This window comes from Lactuca sativa, chromosome 8, assembly GCF_002870075.4.
Source record: "Lactuca sativa cultivar Salinas chromosome 8, Lsat_Salinas_v11, whole genome shotgun sequence".
NCBI classification, from domain to species: Eukaryota; Viridiplantae; Streptophyta; class Magnoliopsida; order Asterales; family Asteraceae; genus Lactuca; species Lactuca sativa.
This window is the reverse complement of record NC_056630.2, coordinates 94216018-94238282: the sequence shown is the minus strand read 5'-3', so window position 1 is coordinate 94238282 and position 22265 is coordinate 94216018. Positions and strand designations below refer to the sequence as shown.

At 35.7% G+C, this 22265-nt stretch overlaps 1 protein-coding gene across 1 annotated transcript; it reads right to left on the bottom strand.

Annotated features, from left to right (window-relative positions):
- Positions 1–19616: 19616 nt before the first annotated feature.
- On the bottom strand, positions 19617–21183 carry LOC111908354 (protein IQ-DOMAIN 19). Its single transcript, XM_023904176.3, has one exon. The coding sequence runs from the start codon at positions 21055–21057 to the stop codon at positions 19906–19908; it is 1152 nt and encodes a 383-aa protein (XP_023759944.1). The 5' UTR covers positions 21058–21183; the 3' UTR covers positions 19617–19905.
- Positions 21184–22265: the final 1082 nt, after the last annotated feature.

The following is a 22265-nucleotide window of genomic DNA, read 5'->3' as shown; positions in this document are numbered from 1 at the left end:
AACACCTCTATATAAGGTGGGTTCATACCACTTGTAGAGGTATGCTTGAGAGATGTAACATTGAGAGTGTTAATATGTGTTAATTATGTAGATTTAGATATATATTCTTTTTGTAAACACCTTTCATAATTGAATGCATCTCTTAATCACCCAAATACCTGTGTTTTTTGTGTGTTCTTTAATTCCGCATACCAAATCAATACTCATAATTCACATCATCTAACTCTCATAGATTCTCACGCATGTTTACAGTATCTTCCAAGATTCAAATTGTACTCCCAAATCCATCAAGATTTTCCATGTAACATCCCCAAAATCCGATTATATCTTTCAAACACTACAAAGAATGAGGCATATGCTAACGACATGTTCAACTATTATGCTGACGACATGTTGTCGCGTGACATCCCCAATTTCACGGCCAGAAAAGACCGATTTAATTTATGCTTTTAAAATAATTTCAGAGTAATCATTTGATTAAAAGTGTTGCGGAATTTGTTCCCAGATAAACATGATAACTATGTTATCAAATCATTTCCGAAGAAATGTATTTTATTCACTTAAACCATTGGGATGTCATTTTCAATACAAAAACATAAGCATTAACAAAACTTACATTCATTTACACTAGTGATCTACTTCTCTTTTAATCTCTCAGTGTAAAGCAACTTCGTATCGATACCTGTGATACAAATAAACTGAGTGGGTCAGGCTTGGGAGCCTGGTGAGCATATAGAGTTTTCAACCCACAATAAATAATAAACTTATTAAGTTCTCAATCAACAATAAATTTATTAATTTCATCAACCAAAATAACACTAATTACCCATTCCCATTATCCTCACTTTACGTCCCTAAAACAACTATCATAAGGGACCTAGCCTAAAGATTATCACTAGGGGTGACAACATTGCTTTGGGGGTTCCTCAGCAAGTTATGTCAAATAAAACAAACATCGGAGTGACAACATTGCTTTCCCTCAGCAAGTTATGTCAAACAGGCACGGAGTCACATCGTCGCTATGTGCTAGTCCATAGCTATTATTCATCGACGGTATTTCCCACGGGTGTTTTCCCCGCAATACATGTCAATGGGTTTTCCATATACCAAGTCCATACCTCTTATTCCTCGACGGTATTTCCCACGGGGTTTCCCCTCAATACCTGTCAATGGGTTTTCCATACAACTGATGAACATACTAAGGGGTTTTCCCCAGCCTTACTTGCCCTAAAGGCACTCATGAGGGGAATAGAGTACAGCGAATGAACACTTAAGTCCATTAACACCTACATGTTACGAACCTGCTAGTGTTCCACAGACCATCAAAACAGTCCATGGTTGTCATCCCTACTCTGCTGAATGACGGGGGTTTTAGAGTACAACGAATTAACACTTAAGTCCATTAACACCTACAGGTTACGAGCCTGCTAGTGTTCCACAGACCATCAAAACAGTCCATGGTTTTCATCCCTACTCTGCTAAATGACGGGGGTTTTAGAGTACAACGAATGAACACTTAAGTCCATTAACACCTACAGGTTACGAGCCTGCTAGTGTTCCACAGACCATCAAAACAGTCCATGGTTGTCATCCCTACTCTGCTGAATGACGGGGTCAACTTTGGGTAAGGGCTTTTCTCATACTGCACCACTCAGGCCAACATCTGGGTAAAAGCTTTTCCCATATTTCACCACTCACTTTCAACTCATGATCTATATCACTGATCATCTCATCTATCCAACTCACTTTTCATCACACACCCACTATTTAACTCATGATCTATATCACTAACTCATGAAGCTTGTCCAATCACTTCATAAAAGAACAAAGACTCCAAAGTTCTTCCAAATGAAAGTAAAGGGAAAATACTGATAAAGTACTCCCGTACGCTCCCGTACCGTGACACGTAATAGTGTCAAAAGGAAGAACTAATGGATGAACACATAGTTCAAAAATACCTAATGAACATATAGTTCAAACATACGTACCGATTAAAAGTCTACTAACGTTCCACTGGGCTATCTAAAATAGTCTGTTGTCGTTGTCTATACTCTGCTAGATGACTAGATCACTTAAACATCGATACCTCTCATCACTTTTATTTCATCACACATCATCTAATTCATCTACCCATGTTTTACCCAACATATTTGTAGACAAATATATATATATATATATATATATATATATATATATATATATATATATATATATATATATACAGTTTAAAACTTGTATAGAATATCAATTAAACAGTCACTTCAAATAAACAATTAATATATTTACACATAGCACGTATTTTAAGGTAAATACTTCATATCTATGTGTAAGGTGAAAGTGACTATACACTCACTTGATTTAATGAAAATCGGGCAGCGATTCGTTTCCTAAAACGATCGTTTCTAATAAAACTGAGAGTTTTATTGAGAAACCGGGCTCTGCGAAAGGTCGGGCTTCAAAACCGAAAAGATAAATTTTCCGGGCCTTTCGGGCACTCCGGGATGTGTTCCGGGCGTTGGAAATGATCTCGGGGCATCGGGGGAGGTCAAAATAACCAAAATATTGAAAAAGGGGTAAAAATGGGCAATTTCCCAAAATTACCTGGGAAGTCTCGCAAGGCCACTATTTATAGGGGAGAGCTGCTAGGGTTCGGCCGAGAAGGAGGAGTCAGCGAAGGCAGGTGGCATCCGCGGAGCGAGGACAGGTGGCGGGTGCGAGCTTCAGATTCGCGAAGGGCACGCGTAGCCTTCGGATTGGGCCAACGAGGCTCGGATAATGAGTCTGAAGCGAGGCGTCGGAATATCATTGGACCACACCCTCGATCCAATCAGCAAGCGACACGCGTGTTGCGCACGGGCTATGCATGCGAGGATCACGTGGCCAGCACCATTCCTTGCGAATTTTCTCGAAAATTGTGCCCATTCTTGTAAAATCCATAACTTTCTCATACGAGCTCCGTTTTTGACGTTCTTTAGATGCACGTGTAGCTAAAATTACGCTCTACAACTTCCGTTTAGACTTCGTTGGCTAATTTTGAATTTAATTTTATTATTATTATTTTTAACCGGGACAGGAAATCCGTTAAAAATTCATAACTTTTTCATCCGACGTCCGTTTTTGTCATATTTTTTACCGTTGTGCTACTAATGACGAGACCTTCAATTCTCGTTTAGTTTGTGTCGGCTAAAAATCGCTCGATCTAATATTCGAGGTTTTAGCTGTCTACTGCTAAGCAGAAACTTCGAAAAATCATAATTTCCTCATACGAAGTCAGATTTGAGGGTTCTTTTTATCGAACTTCTTGGTTTAATGAATACTACGACTTTCGTTTAGATCACTAAGGCTAAAAAGTAGTTTATCAAAAACTCACTTTTTACGACACTCGGCCTCGTGCTGGTTTGTCGCGAAACTTCGACAGGTCATAACTTCTTCGTTATAACTCGGATTTCGGCATTCTTTATATCCCTGAAATCCTTGTTTCGACCACTACAACTTTATGTAAAGATATCGGGCTTATCTCACACTTTAATTTTGACGCTTATTTTTATTCTTAATTAATTAAGCCCTAATAATTAAGCATAAAACACATAATTCACATAATATTCACATAATTCCTTTTCATTTCTTCAAAATGAGTTACAAAGGTTAACCTAGACTATCACCTCAATATAAATGCCTAGGCTAGAAACACGAGTGTTACAATTATCTCCCCCTTAGGATGATTCCATCCCTGAAATCACATATCACCAAACAACTGCAGGTAGCGACTCATCATGTCACTCTCTGTTTCCCAAGTGAGATTTGGTCCATTCGTATATTTCCAGCGCACAAGCACTAAATCGACCATCTTGCGTCGTAGCTTCATAGTCTTACGGTCAACGATTGCCTCAGGTTCTCCAATTAACCTCTTGTTCTCGTACAACCTTAATTTAGAAATGGGAATTATGTCGGGCACACCTCTCGTGAACTTTCTCAAATAACACACATGAAAGGTGTTATGAATACTCTCTAGTTCTTCCGGTAATTCTAGCTTGTAAGCTTTATTCCCGATTCTCAGAAGAACTTTAAATGGTCCAATAAACCTTGGACTCAACTTTCCCCTTCTACCAAATCTTATAAGTCCCTTCCACGATGAGACTTTAAGTGAAACCGAATCTCCAACTTTGAATGATATCGGTTGTCTTTTCTTGTCAGCATAGCTCTTTTGAGCAGCTAACATCCTTTTCCCTAATCACTTACCACTATTTAGCAATCTAATGGACTATTTCAAGTCCCATAAACTGCTTTTCCTCAGCTTCCAACCAACATGATGGCATCCGACACTTTTTCCCATACAAAGCGTGATAAGGTGCCATCTTAACGATTGAGTGGAAACTATTATTATAGGTGAATTCTACTAGAGGTAAGTGTTCATCCCAGTTACCTTGAAATTATAGGGTACATGCTCTCAGCATATCTTCAAGTGTTTGTATCGTCCGTTTCGCTCTGACCATCAGTCTGCGGATGGTAAGCTGTACTTAAACACAACTTGGTACCCAATTCCTCTTGTAGACTTTTCCAAAATCGCGAGGTGAAACGGCTGTCACGATCAGACACAATCGTTAACGGAACACCGTGAAGCATCACTATTTACTTCACGTAAGAATTCGCAAGCTTTTTCCATAGACCATTTCTCGTTGGCAGCTATGAAATGCGCACTCTTAGTGAAGCGATCAACGACCACCCAAATCATGTCGTGACCGTTCCTTGTTCTGGGCAGTTTAGTCACAAAATCCATGGTGATGTCTTCCCATTTACCCATGGGTACGGGTATAGGTTCTAAACTCCCATACGGTTTCCGATGTTGTGCCTTAACCCTAGCACAAGTTACACACTCAGCCACATACTTAGCAACATCGAGCTTCATCGTCGGCCACCAATAATAGGGTTTTAGATCCCTATACATTTTCACACTGCCGGGATGAATCAAGTACATGGTTTTGTGAGCTTCTTCCATCAGAAGACCTCTTACTCCTCCCATCTTAGGTACCCAAATCCTATCTTTGAATACCTCCAGTCTTTGACCGTTTGTATCAAACACCAATGTTTTATCCCAAACGTTCCTTCTTTCGGTCATTTTTCTCTAAAGCTTCCTCCTGAGCTTTCTTTTATACTTCCCACAATTGTAGAGACAACTTCAATTCTCAACGCTCTTGGCCTTTTCTTTTCAAGATTCACCTTCCGACTGAGAGCATAAGCAACAATACTTGCTTTACCGTGGTGGTAAAGTATCTCACAGTCGTAGTCCTTGAGTAACTCTATCCAGCGCCATTGCCTCAGTGCATACACTATCACTTCATCCCTTTAGGTCAGAATACAACCTAACCCAACTTCTTTAACAATGAACGCGATACTTCCATTGATTGCTTTGATCAACCTTTACTTCAATTCAGCTTAAGTCAATTGCTACATCAAACTTGGTTCTCTGAACAACATAACAAACTCATCGTAGTCGGAATCAATTCGATATGACCACTAGGGTCAGAATAACAATCATCTTCTTAGTAATTACCGAAATGATGGTAACGACATACTAGAATAAGACGAAATCAATTACGAGTTCCTTGGTAACCATGTGACTTTCCCTGATCCAAGTGTGAGTCCTGTTCTTCCAGTAGTATAGATCTCTACTACTATTCACACCTACTCATACTTGTCCCAAGTACTGTCTCGCAGTCCCCAAATCCTAAAATCACAAAACAATTTAACACATATGAATGTGTCCAATTAATCATAAAATTTTCCTAGACTCTACTAGGACTTCTTCTATGAGTATCTTCAATCATCAATTCTACTTCAACTTGGTTGGTGATGGAAGTTCCAGACGATGAAATAAGTTCAAGAATTACACCAACCATTCCAACATCCTGCCAATCGGAGGTGTACTTCAGAGGTACTGTACCCCTCTAAATGTTCCGTTATTTTCTTAGACATATTCTAAAGGCAAGATACCACTCTTACGATATCTTCTGATAGGTATCATTCACTATCATAAGATTTTCATTTCCTCCATCTACTCAATTCTCTACGAGTCTTCACCATAATGTTTTGTAAACCCAAGCAGACGTTCGGTGTACCAGGCGAGAATTTAAGATAAGAAAGATTTATTTACGATAGACGTATAAATCTCCTTATCACTTCGAAACGTTTACATGTTAGTTCTAATCTTGTAATCATACGCTTAGAATCCTACACACATAAGGTTTTCAGATCCGGTCGGCAACAGACCATAGATCCGAACAAATAATAACATCATTATAGCTATAACACAAAACCTTTAACACATAAAAGCATTTTAGGCATCCTTCCTAAAATAAACTAGTGCTCGTGTCAATTTAGGTGTACTACCTAAAATATAATAGACACACACAACTCATAATCATCACTTAGCACTCTAAGTTTAAGTCTAGAAATCCTACAATTTCTTAGTTCGCTTAAACTAATGCTCTGATACCAACTGTGACATCCCCAATTTCACGGCCAGAAAAGACCGATTTAATTTATGCTTTTAAAATAATTTCAGAGTAATCATTTGATTAAAAGTGTTGCGGAATTTGTTCCCAGATAAACATGATAACTATGTTATCAAATCATTTCCGAAGAAATGTATTTTATTCACTTAAACCATTGGGATGTCATTTTCAATACAAAAACATAAGCATAAACAAAACTTACATTCATTTACACTAGTGATCTACTTCTCTTTTAATCTCTCAGTGTAAAGCAACTTCGTATCGATACCTGTGATACAAATAAACTGAGTGGGTTAGGCTTGGGAGCCTGGTGAGCATATAGAGTTTTCAACCCACAATAAATAATAAACTTATTAAGTTCTCATTCAACAATAAATTTATTTATTTCATCAAGCAAAATAACACTAATTACCCATTCCCATTATCCTCACTTTACGTCCCTAAAACAACTATCATAAGGGACCTAGCCTAAAGATTATCACTAGGGGTGACAACATTGCTTTGGGGGTTCCTCAGCAAGTTATGTCAAATAAAACAAACATCGGAGTGACAACATTGCTTTCCCTCAGCAAGTTATGTCAAACAGGCACGGAGTCACATCGTCGCTATGTGCTAGTCCATAGCTCTTATTCATCGACGGTATTTCCCACGGGTGTTTTCCCCGCAATACATGTCAATGGGTTTTCCATATACCAAGTCCATACCTCTTATTCCTTGACGGTATTTCCCACGGGGCTTCCCCTCAATACCTGTCAATGGGTTTTCCATACAACTGATGAACATATTAAGGGGTTTTCCCCAGCCTTACTTGCCCTAAAGGCACTCATGAGGGGAATAGAGTACAACGAATGAACACTTAAGTCCATTAACACCTACAGGTTACGAACCTGCTAGTGTTCCACAGACCATCAAAACAGTCCATGGTTGTCATCCCTACTCTGCTGAATGACGGGGGTTTTAGAGTACAACGAATTAACACTTAAGTCCATTAACACCTACAGGTTACGAGCCTACTAGTGTTCCACAGACCATCGAAACAGTCCATGGTTGTCATCCCTACTCTGCTGAATGACGGGGGTTTTAGAGTACAACGAATGAACACTTAAGTCCATTAACACCTACAGGTTACGAGCCTGCTAGTGTTCCACAGACCATCAAAACAGTCCATGGTTGTCATCCATACTCTGCTGAATGACGGGGTCAACTTTGGGTAAGGGCTTTTCTCATACTGCACCACTCAGGCCAACATCTGGGTAAAAGCTTTTCCCATATTTCACCACTCACTTTCAACTCATGATCTATATCACTGATCATCTCATCTATCCAACTCACTTTTCATCACACACCCACTATTTAACTCATGATCTATATCACTAACTCATGAAGCTTGTCCAATCACTTCATAAAAGAACAAAGACTCCAAAGTTCTTCCAAATGAAAGTAAAGGGAACATACTGATAAAGTACTCCCGTACGCTCCCGTACCCCGACACGTAATAGTGTCAAAAGGAAGAACTAATGGATGAACACATAGTTCAAAAATACCTAATGAACATATAGTTCAAACATACGTACCGATTAAAAGTCTACTAACGTTCCACTGGGCTATCTAAAATAGTCTGTTGCCGTTGTCTATACTCTGCTAGATGACTAGATCATCTTAAACATCGATACCTCTCATCACTTTTATTTCATCACACATCATCTAATTCATCTACCCATGTTTTACCCAACATATTTGTAGACAAATATATATATATATATATATATATATATATATATATATATATATATATATATATATATATATATATATATATATATACAGTTTAAAACTTGTATAAAATATCAATTCAACAATCACTTCAAATAAACAATTAATATATTTACACATAGCACGTATTTTAAGGTAAATACTTCATATCTATGTGTAAGGTGAAAGTGACTATACACTCACTTGATTTAATGAAAATCGGGCATCAATTCGTTTCGTAAAACGATCGTTTCTAATAAAACCGGGAGTTTTATTGAGAAACCGGGCTCTACGAAAGGTCGGGCTTCAAAACCGAAAAGATAATTTTTCTGGGCCTTCGGGCACTCCGGGATGTGTTCCGGGCGTTGGAAATGATCTCGGGGCATTGGGGGAGGTCAAAATAACCAAAATATTGAAAAAGGGGTAAGAATGGGCAATTTCCCAAAATTACCCGGGAAGTCTCGCAAGGCCACTATTTATAGGGGAGAGCTGTGAGGGTTCGGTCGAGAAGGAGGAGTCAGCGAAGGCAGGTGGCATCCGCGGAGCGAGGACAGGTGGCGGGTGCGAGCTTCAGATACGCGAAGGGCACGCATAGCCTTCGGATTGGGCCAGCGAGGCTCGGATAATGAGTCTGAAGCGAGGCGTCGGAAGATCATTGGACCGCACCCTTGGTCCAATCAGCAAGCGACACGCGTGTTGCGGACAGGCTATGCATGCGAGGATCACTTGGCCAGCACCATTCCTTGCGAATTTTCTCGAAAATTGTGCCCATTCTTGTAAAATCCATAACTTTCTCATACGAGCTCCGTTTTTTACGTTCTTTAGATGTACACGTAGCTAAAATTACGCTCTACAACTTCCGTTTAGACTTCGTCGGCTAATTTTGAATTTAATTTTATTATTATTATTTTTAACCGGGACAGGAAATCCGTTAAAAATTCATAACTTCTTCATCCGACGTCCGTTTTTGTCATACTTTTTACCGTTGTGCTACTAACGACGAGACCTTCAATTCTCGTTTAGGTTGTGTCGACTAAAAATCGCTCGATCTAATATTCGAGGTTTTAGCTGTCTACTGCTAAGCTGAAACTTCGAAAAATCATAATTTCCTCATACGAAGTCAGATTTGAGGGTTCTTTTTATCGAACTTCTCGGTTTAATGAATACTACGACTTTCGTTTAGATCACTAAGGCTAAAAAGTAGTTTATCAAAAACTCACTATCACCTCAATATGAATGCATAGGCTAGAAACACGAGTGTTACATGTCGGGATAACCTATACCAACGATGTCTCGTCAGAACAAAGTCGTCAGCATATCCCCGTCGTTAAAAGTGGAAAAAGTCATCGGGATAGATGTAGTAGGTACAGAGCCACCAACGCAGACGATATTTCATTTGCAAAGGTTCATCAGGAGAGATTTTTGATGAAAAAAAAGTTTTATCATATACCTATTATGACGATTAATTGTCGGTATAATTGTGACCTTTACCAACGACATGTCGTCGGGACAGGTGTAAGCAATACAAACGATATGTGGTTGAAAAAAAGGTGGTAACAACCAACTTCTATTATAGTTATACAAGCGGCATGTGGTCTGTAAAGGTAAATCGTTTTTACAGTTAAAAGTTATACTGAAGATATGTCATCGATATAGTTTTTTATTTTTATTTTTTTTAGTATTTTTCACTGATTTTGTTGTATTTACCAAATATGTTTTTTTAAACCAAACACAAACATTATACATACATATATATATATATATATATATATATATATATACTAATCATTACCTTAATATATACAAAAACATAGTTTTTTTTTTCGTTTTTTTTTTAAATTTTTAAAGAGCTATTTTTATCGAAAAATGATTTTAAATATATCAAAATTCATAATTTTTTATTCTCTATAAATAAACATCTATACTGATATAGTTTTAAGATAATTTTTTTTATACTTTCAACTATCGTTATTCATAAGTGAATAAAAATCCATCAGATTTTTATTATAGTACATTCGTTATTCACTTATGAATAAAAAAAAATATAATTAATTTTTTTTACAGTTTAAGTATCATTTATACTACTTATTCATATATTAATAGCAAATTAACTGAAAAAAAATCTGATAAATGATTTATTCATATATGAATATAAAATATAACGACAACTAATACACGCTTTATTCATATATAAATATAAAATATGATGAAAAATGATGTAAAAAATATATTTTAAGTAAGAAAACTTTATTACGTGTTATGTTATATATGAACGATACTCAAACTATAAAAAAAATTAAGCATATGATTTATTTGTGAGTGAATAAAGAATGTCCTCTAATAAAAATCTGATGAATTTTTATTCCCTTTTGAATAACAAAAGCCGAAACTCTAAAAAAATAAATTTTTTATTTTATCTTAACTATATCATTATGGATCTCTACTTATAAAGAATAAAAAATTATGAATTTTGATATATTTAAAATAATTTTTCAATAAAAATAGCTTTCTAAAAATAAAAAAATAAAAAACAAAAAAAAAAAGTTTTTGTATATATATGAAGGTAATGATTAGCATAGTTTAAGGAAACACGTTTAGGGTTTTTGTTTTCCATATAACCCTTCTCCTTCCATATATATATATATATATATATATATATATATATATATATATATATATATATATATATATATATATATATATATATATATATATATATATATATATATATATATATATATATATATAGGGAAGAGTTATATGGAAAACAAAAAAACCCTAAAAATCATAAAAATGCATAAAAAATATTTAGAGATCTCAATTTTTTTTTAACTTTATATTTTTAAAAATCACAGGTTTTTTTTTATAAATTCGTTGAAAAAAAAAAATTAAAAAATCGCTTTTTTTTTTTAATTTTTTAATTTTTGGGTTTTTTTTTTTCAAAAAAAAATTTCAGCGAAATTATATAAAAAGTTGCTATTTTTAAGAATATAAAGTCGAAAAAAAAAGATTTGTGATTTCTAAGTATTTTTTTTTCATGCATTTTTATGATTTTTAGTGTTTATTTTTAGGGTTTTTTTATTTAATTATATATATATATATATATATATATATATATATATATATATATATATATATATATATATATATATATAGGAATGAGTTCTATGGAAAACAAATAACTAGGGCAACATCTACCGGAACCAATAATCAAATGACACGTGTCCATTTCTTTCTTTACAAGTAATGTATTGTAGAAGTTATTGTGAAAGTGATGTGTTGTCATGTTTTCATTGGTTCAAATATGTGTTGCCTTAATCATTCAAACACTGCATAACCATGACAAACCATTAAAATTAAAATTCAAATTCAAATTCAAATTGTACTACACATAAAAAAAATCTTCAATGAACATTGTTCAAAATAACATAAAAGTTCAATCAGAATCTTCATTGCTCTTATTCTCCTTAAGTTTATTGGTTGCTTCGATGGTATTTTGTGAAAACATATTGGGATTGAATTGATATCGTGGTATTGGTTGTGGTTGTAAGTTAGGAATTACGGACGCAAATGTGTTATTATACATTTGTTGCATTTGTAACATTTGTTGTTGTATGTATTGCATTTGTTGGGTTAATGCTACAACTTAGGAATTATCTATATTATCTGAAAATTGGGATGTGGAAGCTTTGCAACGTTTGAAATGTTCATTTGGAATTAAATTGTTGTTGATGCTTGATTTTCTTCCAACTCCGCGAATATGTCTGCATCTCTCACCGTTGGCACGAGGCAGACAATGTTTTTCATTTAGCTTTTCTCCCTCGTTGAGCGTTTCTTATATCAACATCCTCTCTCGTTGATTTTTTTATTAAAATAAGGAAAAACAATAAACATACATTAATTAAAATTAACAAATAACAATATTTATACACTGAAATGTTAATAATATACCTTAAAATATCTATAATAGTAATAATAATAATAATAATAATAATAACAACAACAATAACAACAACATATTTATCAAAGAATGTATTAACTTTGTTTATTACTTACCCAATCTACTTCTGCTTGTAGTGTACACCAATCCCGACTTTTTTAAAGCACATTTGTCTGCAACAACCAATATGTTGGGGGTCTTGTCCTTTTGCTCTCTATAATAAGCTAAAAACAATTGATATATTTATATAACTATTAATAAAAAATTTATATAATACAAATAAATTTACTTACGTCCTTATCTACTTCCATAAGAACTCGTATGTGGAAGTTTGACCCTACTTTCTTTACTTTTTGTTGCACTGATTCTTATAACCTTCGTCCAAAAAAAGAAGATCGTTCATGTCATCCCAAGCTTGGTCGTCTATATCTTCAAGGAACATTCTCTTACACCTTTTACATCATAATATCCGCCAACTTCATCAAAATATCTTTTCACATGTGTTCTTTATAAGCTCTTTGATAGTCGCTATTTACAACCACTTGAACGGTTTCCCACATATATGTACCCCGATACATATAAAGATCACAATATGTCTGCAATAAAAAAAATTTAATTATTAAAAAAATATTTAAAAAGTATAAACATTTTCACATATAAAAAGTATTGTGTACTTACTTATATCTCAAGATACATTGGTTCATAGAAATGGAAAGAAACACGCCTCTAAGACCTTAAATGGAGTGATACATGTTCTGTCACATAATTTGACATAAATCTTGTCAACATTTTTCCATTTCCATTTATGAATTTATAGGTTTCCCTATCGCTATCAACTTCCATGTGTAAATGTTTGCACCATTGCTTGAGAACGTTTTTTCGCATATTTAAACATCTTCCCTTGCCACGCTGACGCGTCGGGTTTGCTACATTGACACATAGAATTGAAAGTTAAGAAATTTAAAACTTTAAAAATATATTCAATATACTTAAAAATTTGATGTAACTTACAAGATTCACAACCTGTTGGTATCTTGACTGCGCCCTCGTGTGGAGGTGTTTCCCTGTCGTCTTCTCCATTCTCCCTCGCAACATGTGTTTCCAGCTGTTTAACAAATATTATAAAATACACTAAACATACTTAAAAAAACTAATTATCAATTTTAAGCAATCAAAATGTATAACAACCGTAACATACCATCAATCAGAATCATCACTAGAACAATATACATGTACAAGATCATCATTAATGAATTTGTCATCATTATCTAAAGACTACGTATCACCACTGTCATAGTCACCATTAATGAAATCATCATCATTTATAGTAAGAGCCACACTTGATTCACCTTTGTCATCATTATCTAAAGAGTACATATCATCACCATCATCAGAGTACGTATCACCATCATCGCCTAAGTCGACAGTTAAGGCAAAATCATTTGATCGAGTGTCATTCTCCACATCTATCTCATTAACACTGATACTTGGATGATCCCAAAGTTTTGATGATGAAAATTTTCCACAACTCTCGAGTTATTGTTTCGAGTAAGATCTTGGAGATAAAACACTTGTTTAGCTTGAGTGGCTAAGATGTATTGTTGATCATCATACCATGTTTTACTGACATAGCATTCATGACCGGTATCAATAAAAAACATACTCTTTTTAGTAATTAAACTTCCATTACTTAAGAAACAACGAACCACTTACCATAAACGAGTACAACTGAATAACCATGTAAATAGTGCAACTCTATGATGTCCTCCGGTTGACCATAGAATTATGTAACATATACTCCTAATGTAATGCGTTGGAGATCACGGCTAAGCACAACAAATCAAACACCATTTACTATGCATGCAGTGTAAGAAGTTGCATTCAACGGACTGTGTTCCAACACTTTTAATTCGTTATTATATTCCGAAGGCAATTTTTTTTGGAGACGATAAATCTATAAGGAAATATAATATTGTACGTTCATGTAACAATATAAATTATTTTTACATTATCAATTAGAATATAACATATTTACATTTCTTTTGAACCATGGAGGAAAATCCGTTTTCAAAACAATTTCAAGCGATTTTGATTCAAATTCGCTAGATGTGGGACAAAACAATTAGAATAGTTTGAAGATATCATAACACTATAAACAAGTAGTTAATAGATCACAAAACTTATGATTTGTAGCCTTTCATCTCATCCTTATCGCAATTTGTTTAGTACAAACCAATGCAATGATTTTTTGACCTCTTTACAAAGTTCGACGAGCTTCTTAGTGGACATAGGTCGACATTGTGATGAGAACAGAGAAATTGCCTTTTTGGAAGGACATCATTTCTATCAACATGATTGAATTTGGTTCACATACCCTCAAGACACATAAAGCAGAATGTCAAAACTTCATCTGCACCATAACCTTCTGCTATTGAGCCTTATGGCTTGGCTTTGTTTCTGACATAATTTTTAAATTTTTTCATCTATGTTTCAAAGGGATACATCCATCTCATATGTATTGGCCCTCCAAGAATGGATTCTTCAGGTAAATGAAGAGCTAGATGAATCATTATGTCAAAAATGCTAGAGGATATATCAACTCAAGATTGCATAAAATCTTCACCACTTCTGTTTTGGCATTTCTCATGTCGTTAACATCCAATGTGATGGGTTTTTGTAGGTTATAAAAATTCATGTGGCGGAAAAACACTTAAACACTTAAGTTCACATGAAACCTAGAAAGGATCTATGTTTTCTCCGTTGATAGCAATAAACTATGAAGATCAAGAAACCCTAGAGAGAGGCTATAAAAATCTAAATTAACATAAAGATTATGGTTTACATACCTTTTGATTATTATAGCAAATAATAAAATCAAATCCTCTTGAAGTTCCTTGGAAAGCAAGCACCAAAAAGATGATGCCTCTAATGGCTCACACCCAAAATTAGTAACCCTAGAATGGGGAGGAGAGAGGAGATATGAAGGGAATTTTGTTCCTATACCTTTAGATAATTTGGTGAAAGAAAATTGAAAGCCAAGGGGTCCTATTTATAGTTTAGGTAATTTGAAGGCAAAGCCATATTTGAATTAATTAAATAATAGATTTAATCGTAATTCAAATCATTTCCTTTTATGCAACCAGGAGGTTTCCAGAAACCCTAGGAAACCCTCCAAAACCGTTCATAGCATGGAGGGTTCTAGAATTGCTTCTTTTGTTCAACTATTGAGCAATTACAGTACACCCTTGCATCTTTAATTAATTCCAATTAGTCCCAAATTAAATCCAAATTAATTATGATTAATAATTTATCAATTCTAATGGATTTCGCATGAGTCTATTAATCATATAAATTAACAAATCAGTTATTTACCAATCGATCTCATATTAATTTATTAATCACATAATAAATTAACAAATCAGCTGTCTATTTCGTATTAATATATTAATCACATAATATATTAATAAATCATTTTTCCATAATTTTCAATTAGTTTATTAATCATATAATAATCTAATAAATTATACCTTTCTCTCCTAATATCATTTCTATCTATTTCTAGTTATGAGAGCAACCCAAAAAGGAATTTTCTTATACCTTAATCCAATAGTCTCTCACTTTGATAAGTCCGTAACTATAATTGCAAGTATATACCTTGAACTAAACAACAAAGAGTGCTTTCCAAATTTACTGCCTAACTTCGATTAAAATTAAATGTTGGCCCTAAGATAAGTGATTAGCTATTACTTCGTTCTACACGATATCGTATGAACTGAGTCATTGATTCAATTGTTATGTTTCCCGATTTCCCAATTTGTGATCAAATTTCAGACTACTAAATTGAACGCATCAAATTAGTTCGGACCAGGCACCTAGTTTTCATAGATCAACTCAAATCATCGAAAGGCCCACAAATGTTGCTTTTCCTATTAGGGAAAGAGGAACGAATTACATTGACTATATAGTCATACAATTTACATATTAAATCACACACAAAATAACTCTTTATAACATCCAGTTACTATAAGATCCCAAGAAAGATGACAAATGAGGATTGAAGAATCAACGCATAATCGATAAGACCCTTGGACCTTCCCGAGGAGCTTAGTCAAATCCATAGCACATTTCACATCTCTTAGTTGCAGAAGTGTTTGTTGGACGATTCCATAGTGGTTCCATTGGAGGATATTTAGGTGGATGATCGCCTGAATTATATCGAGTGGCCGGTGGCGATCCTTGACCCAAATACGAAAACCTTGAGGAACAAGGTTGTTGAGTTGGTGAAAGTCTAGTGGCAACACCGCAAGGCTTCAAAATGGATGTGGGATTCTGAGCACGATGTGAGGGAGCATTACCCAAAGCTATTTGCAGTAGCAGACTTCGAGGATGAAGTCTGGTTCAAGTAGGGGAGAATTATAACATTCGCGATTTAGGGGTATGTTCCTTTTAACCGCTATGTGTAAATTCTTTTCATTATTGGTCCCTACCCAAGTACGAAGGGCATATTCTATCAGTACGTTGAGCATACTTGCTCGAAGAATGGATACGGAGGTACCCACGTACGTTGGCATACACTAAGCAGGGGCAAACCTTAATTTTTAAGGTTTGTGCCCTATTTAAACAACTTATGATGCCTTGGGTGCATCTTATGATCAACCTCCACTTCTCCAAACCCTATGAACCAAACCCTAATCTTCATTGAGTGTTTGTGAGCCTTCGTATGATTTTTGTGGTGTTTTTGTGCCTCTTGAAGGAAGTGAAGCTTAGTGGAGAGGCCTTGGTGGACTTGGAGCTTGAAGACCCAGGATCTTCATTAAATTTGCAAGCTATTTGAGGTATAAAGCTCCTAACCTGATGGTTCCTTATGCTAGATCTAATTTAGGGCTTCATTTGTGGACTTTTGGGCCCTTTAAGCCTTGTTTGGGAGTATAGGTTACTCCAGCAGCTTGGGATGATAGATCTAGGATTTTCCAGTGGTCCCTTGTACATAAAAATGATACTTGGATGGGTTTAGCTAAACCATGCAAGGTTGATGTTCTTCTTAATGGAGTTAAGATGCTAGATTTGGACTTCGGGGTGTTTTTAGCAATGTAAAAGGCTTAAATTCTTCGATTTTATTTTTTAGGACCTTAATATGATGTTGGTTTGAGGGTTAGATGTTAAGTTCTTAAGTGATTAAGAAGTTTGATCAAGAGCTTGGAATCAGGCCAGTACGCGGGGCATACTTCTAAGTACGCTGAGCATACTGGGTGCGAGCCCCGTCTTTGGATCAATCGCGTACGTTGGGCGTACGAGTTTGGTACGTCGAGCGTATGCTAATCAGTGGGTCGATGGAGTTATGGGCTTGGTTTATTTGAGTTTTGTTTTGATTGGGCTTGGACCCTTAACTTCTAAGGATCATTTCTGGACTTTGGGCTATTGCTGGACATTGGGCCTTCTTGGATTGGGCCATAATGGGCTTTAGGGGCCATTTAGGATTTTGGGCTTTTGGAGCTATTGGATTAGGCCAAGTGTGAAAAGGTTAAAATGGTCGTTTACCCTACGAGTTGGACTGAAGAATGAGATTCATAGCTTGGTTTATGACCCAACTTATTAATTGGGCTTTATTTGATTAGATAGCGTGTGGATTTTCCGGATCGATAGTTCGAGCTTTTATTTGATATATTTGACAGCTTGAGGAGAGTTTCCTCACTATGTTTGGCGGGTCAAAGACACCAATGCCGACCCATGATTTTTTATGGTTAGGATGCTAGTTGTCTGTGTGACTCTTGCGTTGAATGTATGTGTTATGTATATCGGGCAGGGCCCGATGCCAGGCAAGGCCTGATGAGTGTATTGTAGGTAATTTGTATTAGCGATTATTGTATGTCATGTTCCCATATGTATACCAGGCAACACCTGATTCCATCTGATGGATGTGATGAGACGGAGCCCATCACATGATATTGATAGATAATTTTGGTAAGAAGGTAAGAAATTTGTTATATACATATTTTTTTATCAAATAAACAAAATGAATTTAGGGATGTCAAAAAGTCCTGTGGGACCCCGATCCCGCGGGGGCCCCGTCCCGTATGGGGGCATTTGTTGAAATAAATCGGGGATGGGGGCGGGGGCGGGGGCAAGGTTAACCCTCGTTTTAATTTCGGGGGCGGGGGCAGGGGTTGGCAGTCCCGTCCCAAAACCCCCGTGGGGGCCCCATTAATAGATTATATAAATTGACATATGTTAATTATATAAGTATAATAAACAACGAAATGATTTTTACGTACAAAAATTCAACAAAAACATGTTTTTAAGTTGTTTGTAATATGTAAAATTATGTTATAAATATCTATTTGTTAAATAGTTTCTTTTAGCCCAAACAAAAACTTATTTTAGCCCAAATAAGTTAGCCCAAAATCAATCGGGGGCGGGGGCGGGGGTCAGAAGGGGAATTCGGGGGCGGGGACGGGGGTGGAAAGGATGGAGATTTCGGGGGCGGGGGCGGGGGAACGGGAAAATTTTGGGGGCGGGGGCGGGGGATGAAATCCCCGTCCCGTTTGCCCCCGTTGACATCCCTAAATGAATTATTAGATTATTCAAAAGTAAGATGATTCACAAGAATAGATTCTCGAAAAAAACCTTCATGATTCATTTTTAAGTAAATCAAGAAAAATTCACTTTTATGACAATTTTAGTGAATATGAATAAATTATCATAATGAATCTTCCCGAGATTTTTTTTGTGAATCATGTTATTTTTGATTTATCAAGTGATTCATTTGTTTTGCTCGCTGGAACCATGTGGATCATCTAGAATCACTAAACCAAAAAGCCTTTTAACTTGAATGTGAAGAATTGTAGTTTTGGCTAGTGATTAGGTCGAATTGTGTCGCATGCGATTATTGTCATAAATAGATCTCTAATTTGTAATATAGGGTGTGTTTGACACAGAGTTTTTGGGAATTTTTTTAGCTTCTATCGTTTTATAAAACGTTCCGTTTTGAAAAAAAAATGTGTCATTTGATACTACAAAGTTTTAGCGTTTAGTTTACACAAAACATTCTATGTGCGTGTTCGACAAAACTAGCTAGTAGCGGATAGCGGGTAGCAGGCAGCGTTTGATTTTGGAGCGTTTTGTTGAAAGCTACTCCATGTATCTTTTGCTTTTGGAGTGTTTTGTTTAGGTTAAAAAGCTAAACATTCCTATCGCCCAACGAGACATTTTTTACCAGCGTTTTAAGCTCCTAAACACCGTGTGTCGAACACACCCTATATCTAAAAGCTATCGCATGATGCGTTTAATGAAACATTACCGATTATACCTTCTAGTTTTGTCAAATGCGCCATAGACTGTATTTTAAAAGTTCTTGTGGTCCAAAAGAAAATTCATACCCTAACAATGCATTTCCGATGGCATGTTGAACACTCGTCGAAAAATTTGATACATTAATACTTTTGAACATTGAAAAATCACACTGTTTAAATATTTAAAATCCAATAACTTAACGGTATTCAAGTAGTTTACATCATTTTCATTTGGATTGTTTTGACTTTCATAAAAGTAGATGGACCATTTAAACTTTGTGGTTTAAAAAACCTGGATAATCCACTTACTTTATACAAAGAAGTTGAAAGCGATCGAAAAAGAAATAAACTAAAAAGGTATGGACGTATGGCATCATCATATATCAAGGAGCTTCGTGACATGATCAGCCGTTCAGTATTCGTTTCGATGATAAGTATCAAATCCGATGAGTGATTGACAGTAATTGACATTGGTTAGGACTGTACTTGTTGAACCGCATTCACTTCCTATAAGAGAAACAGTCGACTTGTCTAACTTGACTGACCATGGATAGTGATTTTGAGCACCTGAATTCGAACCCAGATGAGAGGAAGACCGCTGCATCTTGACAGCTCTTGGGACGTTCCTTCCTTCTATGGAAGGCCTCCGTCTAGTGACGCTAGAAGACTGTCTCTCATACACAGAACTAAAATCCGCTGGGCGCTGCTTTGGGGCGCTGTGGGATCGTGCTTTTGCTCTCGATGATTCTGTGTTCGCCATGTAACTTGGGAATTCGTATAGTGATTCGGCATAATCAGGTTTCATGGTAGGGCTACCTTGAGCGGACGCCAATCTAAAGTCCTCAAAGTTGCGGAAGTAAGCCCTCGGACTTGGCTCCGATGGTGCAGGCGAGAAGTGCATGGAGACTCGTTCTTTGGAGTAACTCTTTCTAGTACTTCTGGTGTCCATTTCTACAATTTTGATGTGTTCTTCAGATACGTCCGGAGTTCTGAAACCCTGGTAAAGTTCAGAGTCCGGCCACCCGTAATTATAAGAGTCAACTCCATCGTTACTGCGCCTTCGTCGGGCACAAGCTCGGGCCTGAACTGTTACCAACGCCTGCATACACCGGAGCGTCGCAGTTGCCCGTTTCCGTACCAAGTGACCCCTCACCAGCGCTTGGAGCTTCACTAATCCTTTCAAAGCGTACAAAGCTTTTCTCGCCAAGTAGGACCTGAAAACGGATTGAATCTTTGTGGCAGCAGTGTGTTTGACAATTATGGCTGTGGCTGCTGCATTTGCAGTGGCTGCAGCCACGAAGGCCATCTCCAGAGCATGCTTCTTTTGCTCGTAATTTTCTGCTTCATGCACTAATGACGATGGTGGTGCAGAGGAGATTACGTCTATGGAGTTGGTGGTTGTGCTTGTGGGAGGTGTGGCGGATGACCGCCGGAAGCTCCATCTACGTTTCTCCTTAGGAGTTGCCGGTGCGATGGAAGTGGGTGGTGTTTGGGTTGCATCGACGGCTTGTTTGACTTTTCTTCCGGCCAACAAATTCTTGATCCATTTTCTTGCCTTCCCCATTATTTCTCTGGGACTATCTTCCAAACTTTTCCATGAATTATAAGGATCACAAAACCCAATAATATGCAGATCAAAATTTCTCTTTCTAATTGATTATCATTACCAACTTGCTCCCTGGAAAACATTATGATCGACCAATCTTTATTATAATAATTCAAAAATGGATTATTGTATATGTTTCATGCAATTAATATTTTGTCTCTATTGAATTAGATTTATTCAGATTTTATTCCTATTAAGAAAATGATAGTGAACATGTTTTTTTTATATATTTTTTCTCCCGATTAAACTTTAATTTCTAAAATCAAAATATATGCATTCGCACAATTTTTAGTTAAATAAAATCATTTAGAAAAACAAAATTAATCTGAATATGCTAAATTTTATAGTAATTAACTGTGCATTGTTTATAAGTAAGTTTTTATATAAATCACTAATATTCTTGAGATAGTTGGACTGCTTAAACCAACACAACACGTTAAGTTGTCCAAGATATTCTTTTTGGTACATAAAATTTATAAATTTGATGAATTAAATTATAAATAAGTGGACGATAATATAATACAAGCAAAACAGTATAAATGTAGCATCTTTGACAGGCTGAAGATTCAAAATAATTGGGAGGATATTAGTCTGGACGACACATGCATGTTCATGTGTCCAGTGATCTCAAATCATACATGCTAACATGTATTCATTTCCAAAATAATAGTTAATGATCGACTATCGGACCCACTCTGAATCAATATGCATGTCTCTATTATTTTTTGCATGGAAGGTCACATATTTAAAGTGAAATAAAGTCTGAAGTTCAGTTTGTGTGTCAAAATCATCCAATTCGTCAAATAGAAAATCCATATATGAATTGAGTGTTGCTGTTAATATACCAATAATAATTGTTAATTATAATATTTAATATGACTAGAAGAAACTGTTAAACTATGTATATATTCCGATTTATTAATGTTCTAACTTGTACGTGTTTAGCTTATTGGCTTCGGCTCATGGGCTGTCATCGATTGTATATTTATTCTGTCATTGATTGTATATTTATTTATTTTTTGGAACGACAATAAATCTACTCATAACTATTACATATATTTTTAGTAAGATTTAAACTTCTGACCTTTCAATTGACAGAATCACTAATTACCGCTAGGGCAAATGATTTTAATTAATTTGGAGCACTACTAGAGAACTAAGTAATT

Excerpts from the sequence above, each read along its gene's own strand:
- LOC111908354 (XM_023904176.3), bottom strand. The coding sequence starts at position 21,057 with ATGGGGAAGGCAAGAAAATGGATCAAGAATTTGTTGGCCGGAAGAAAA.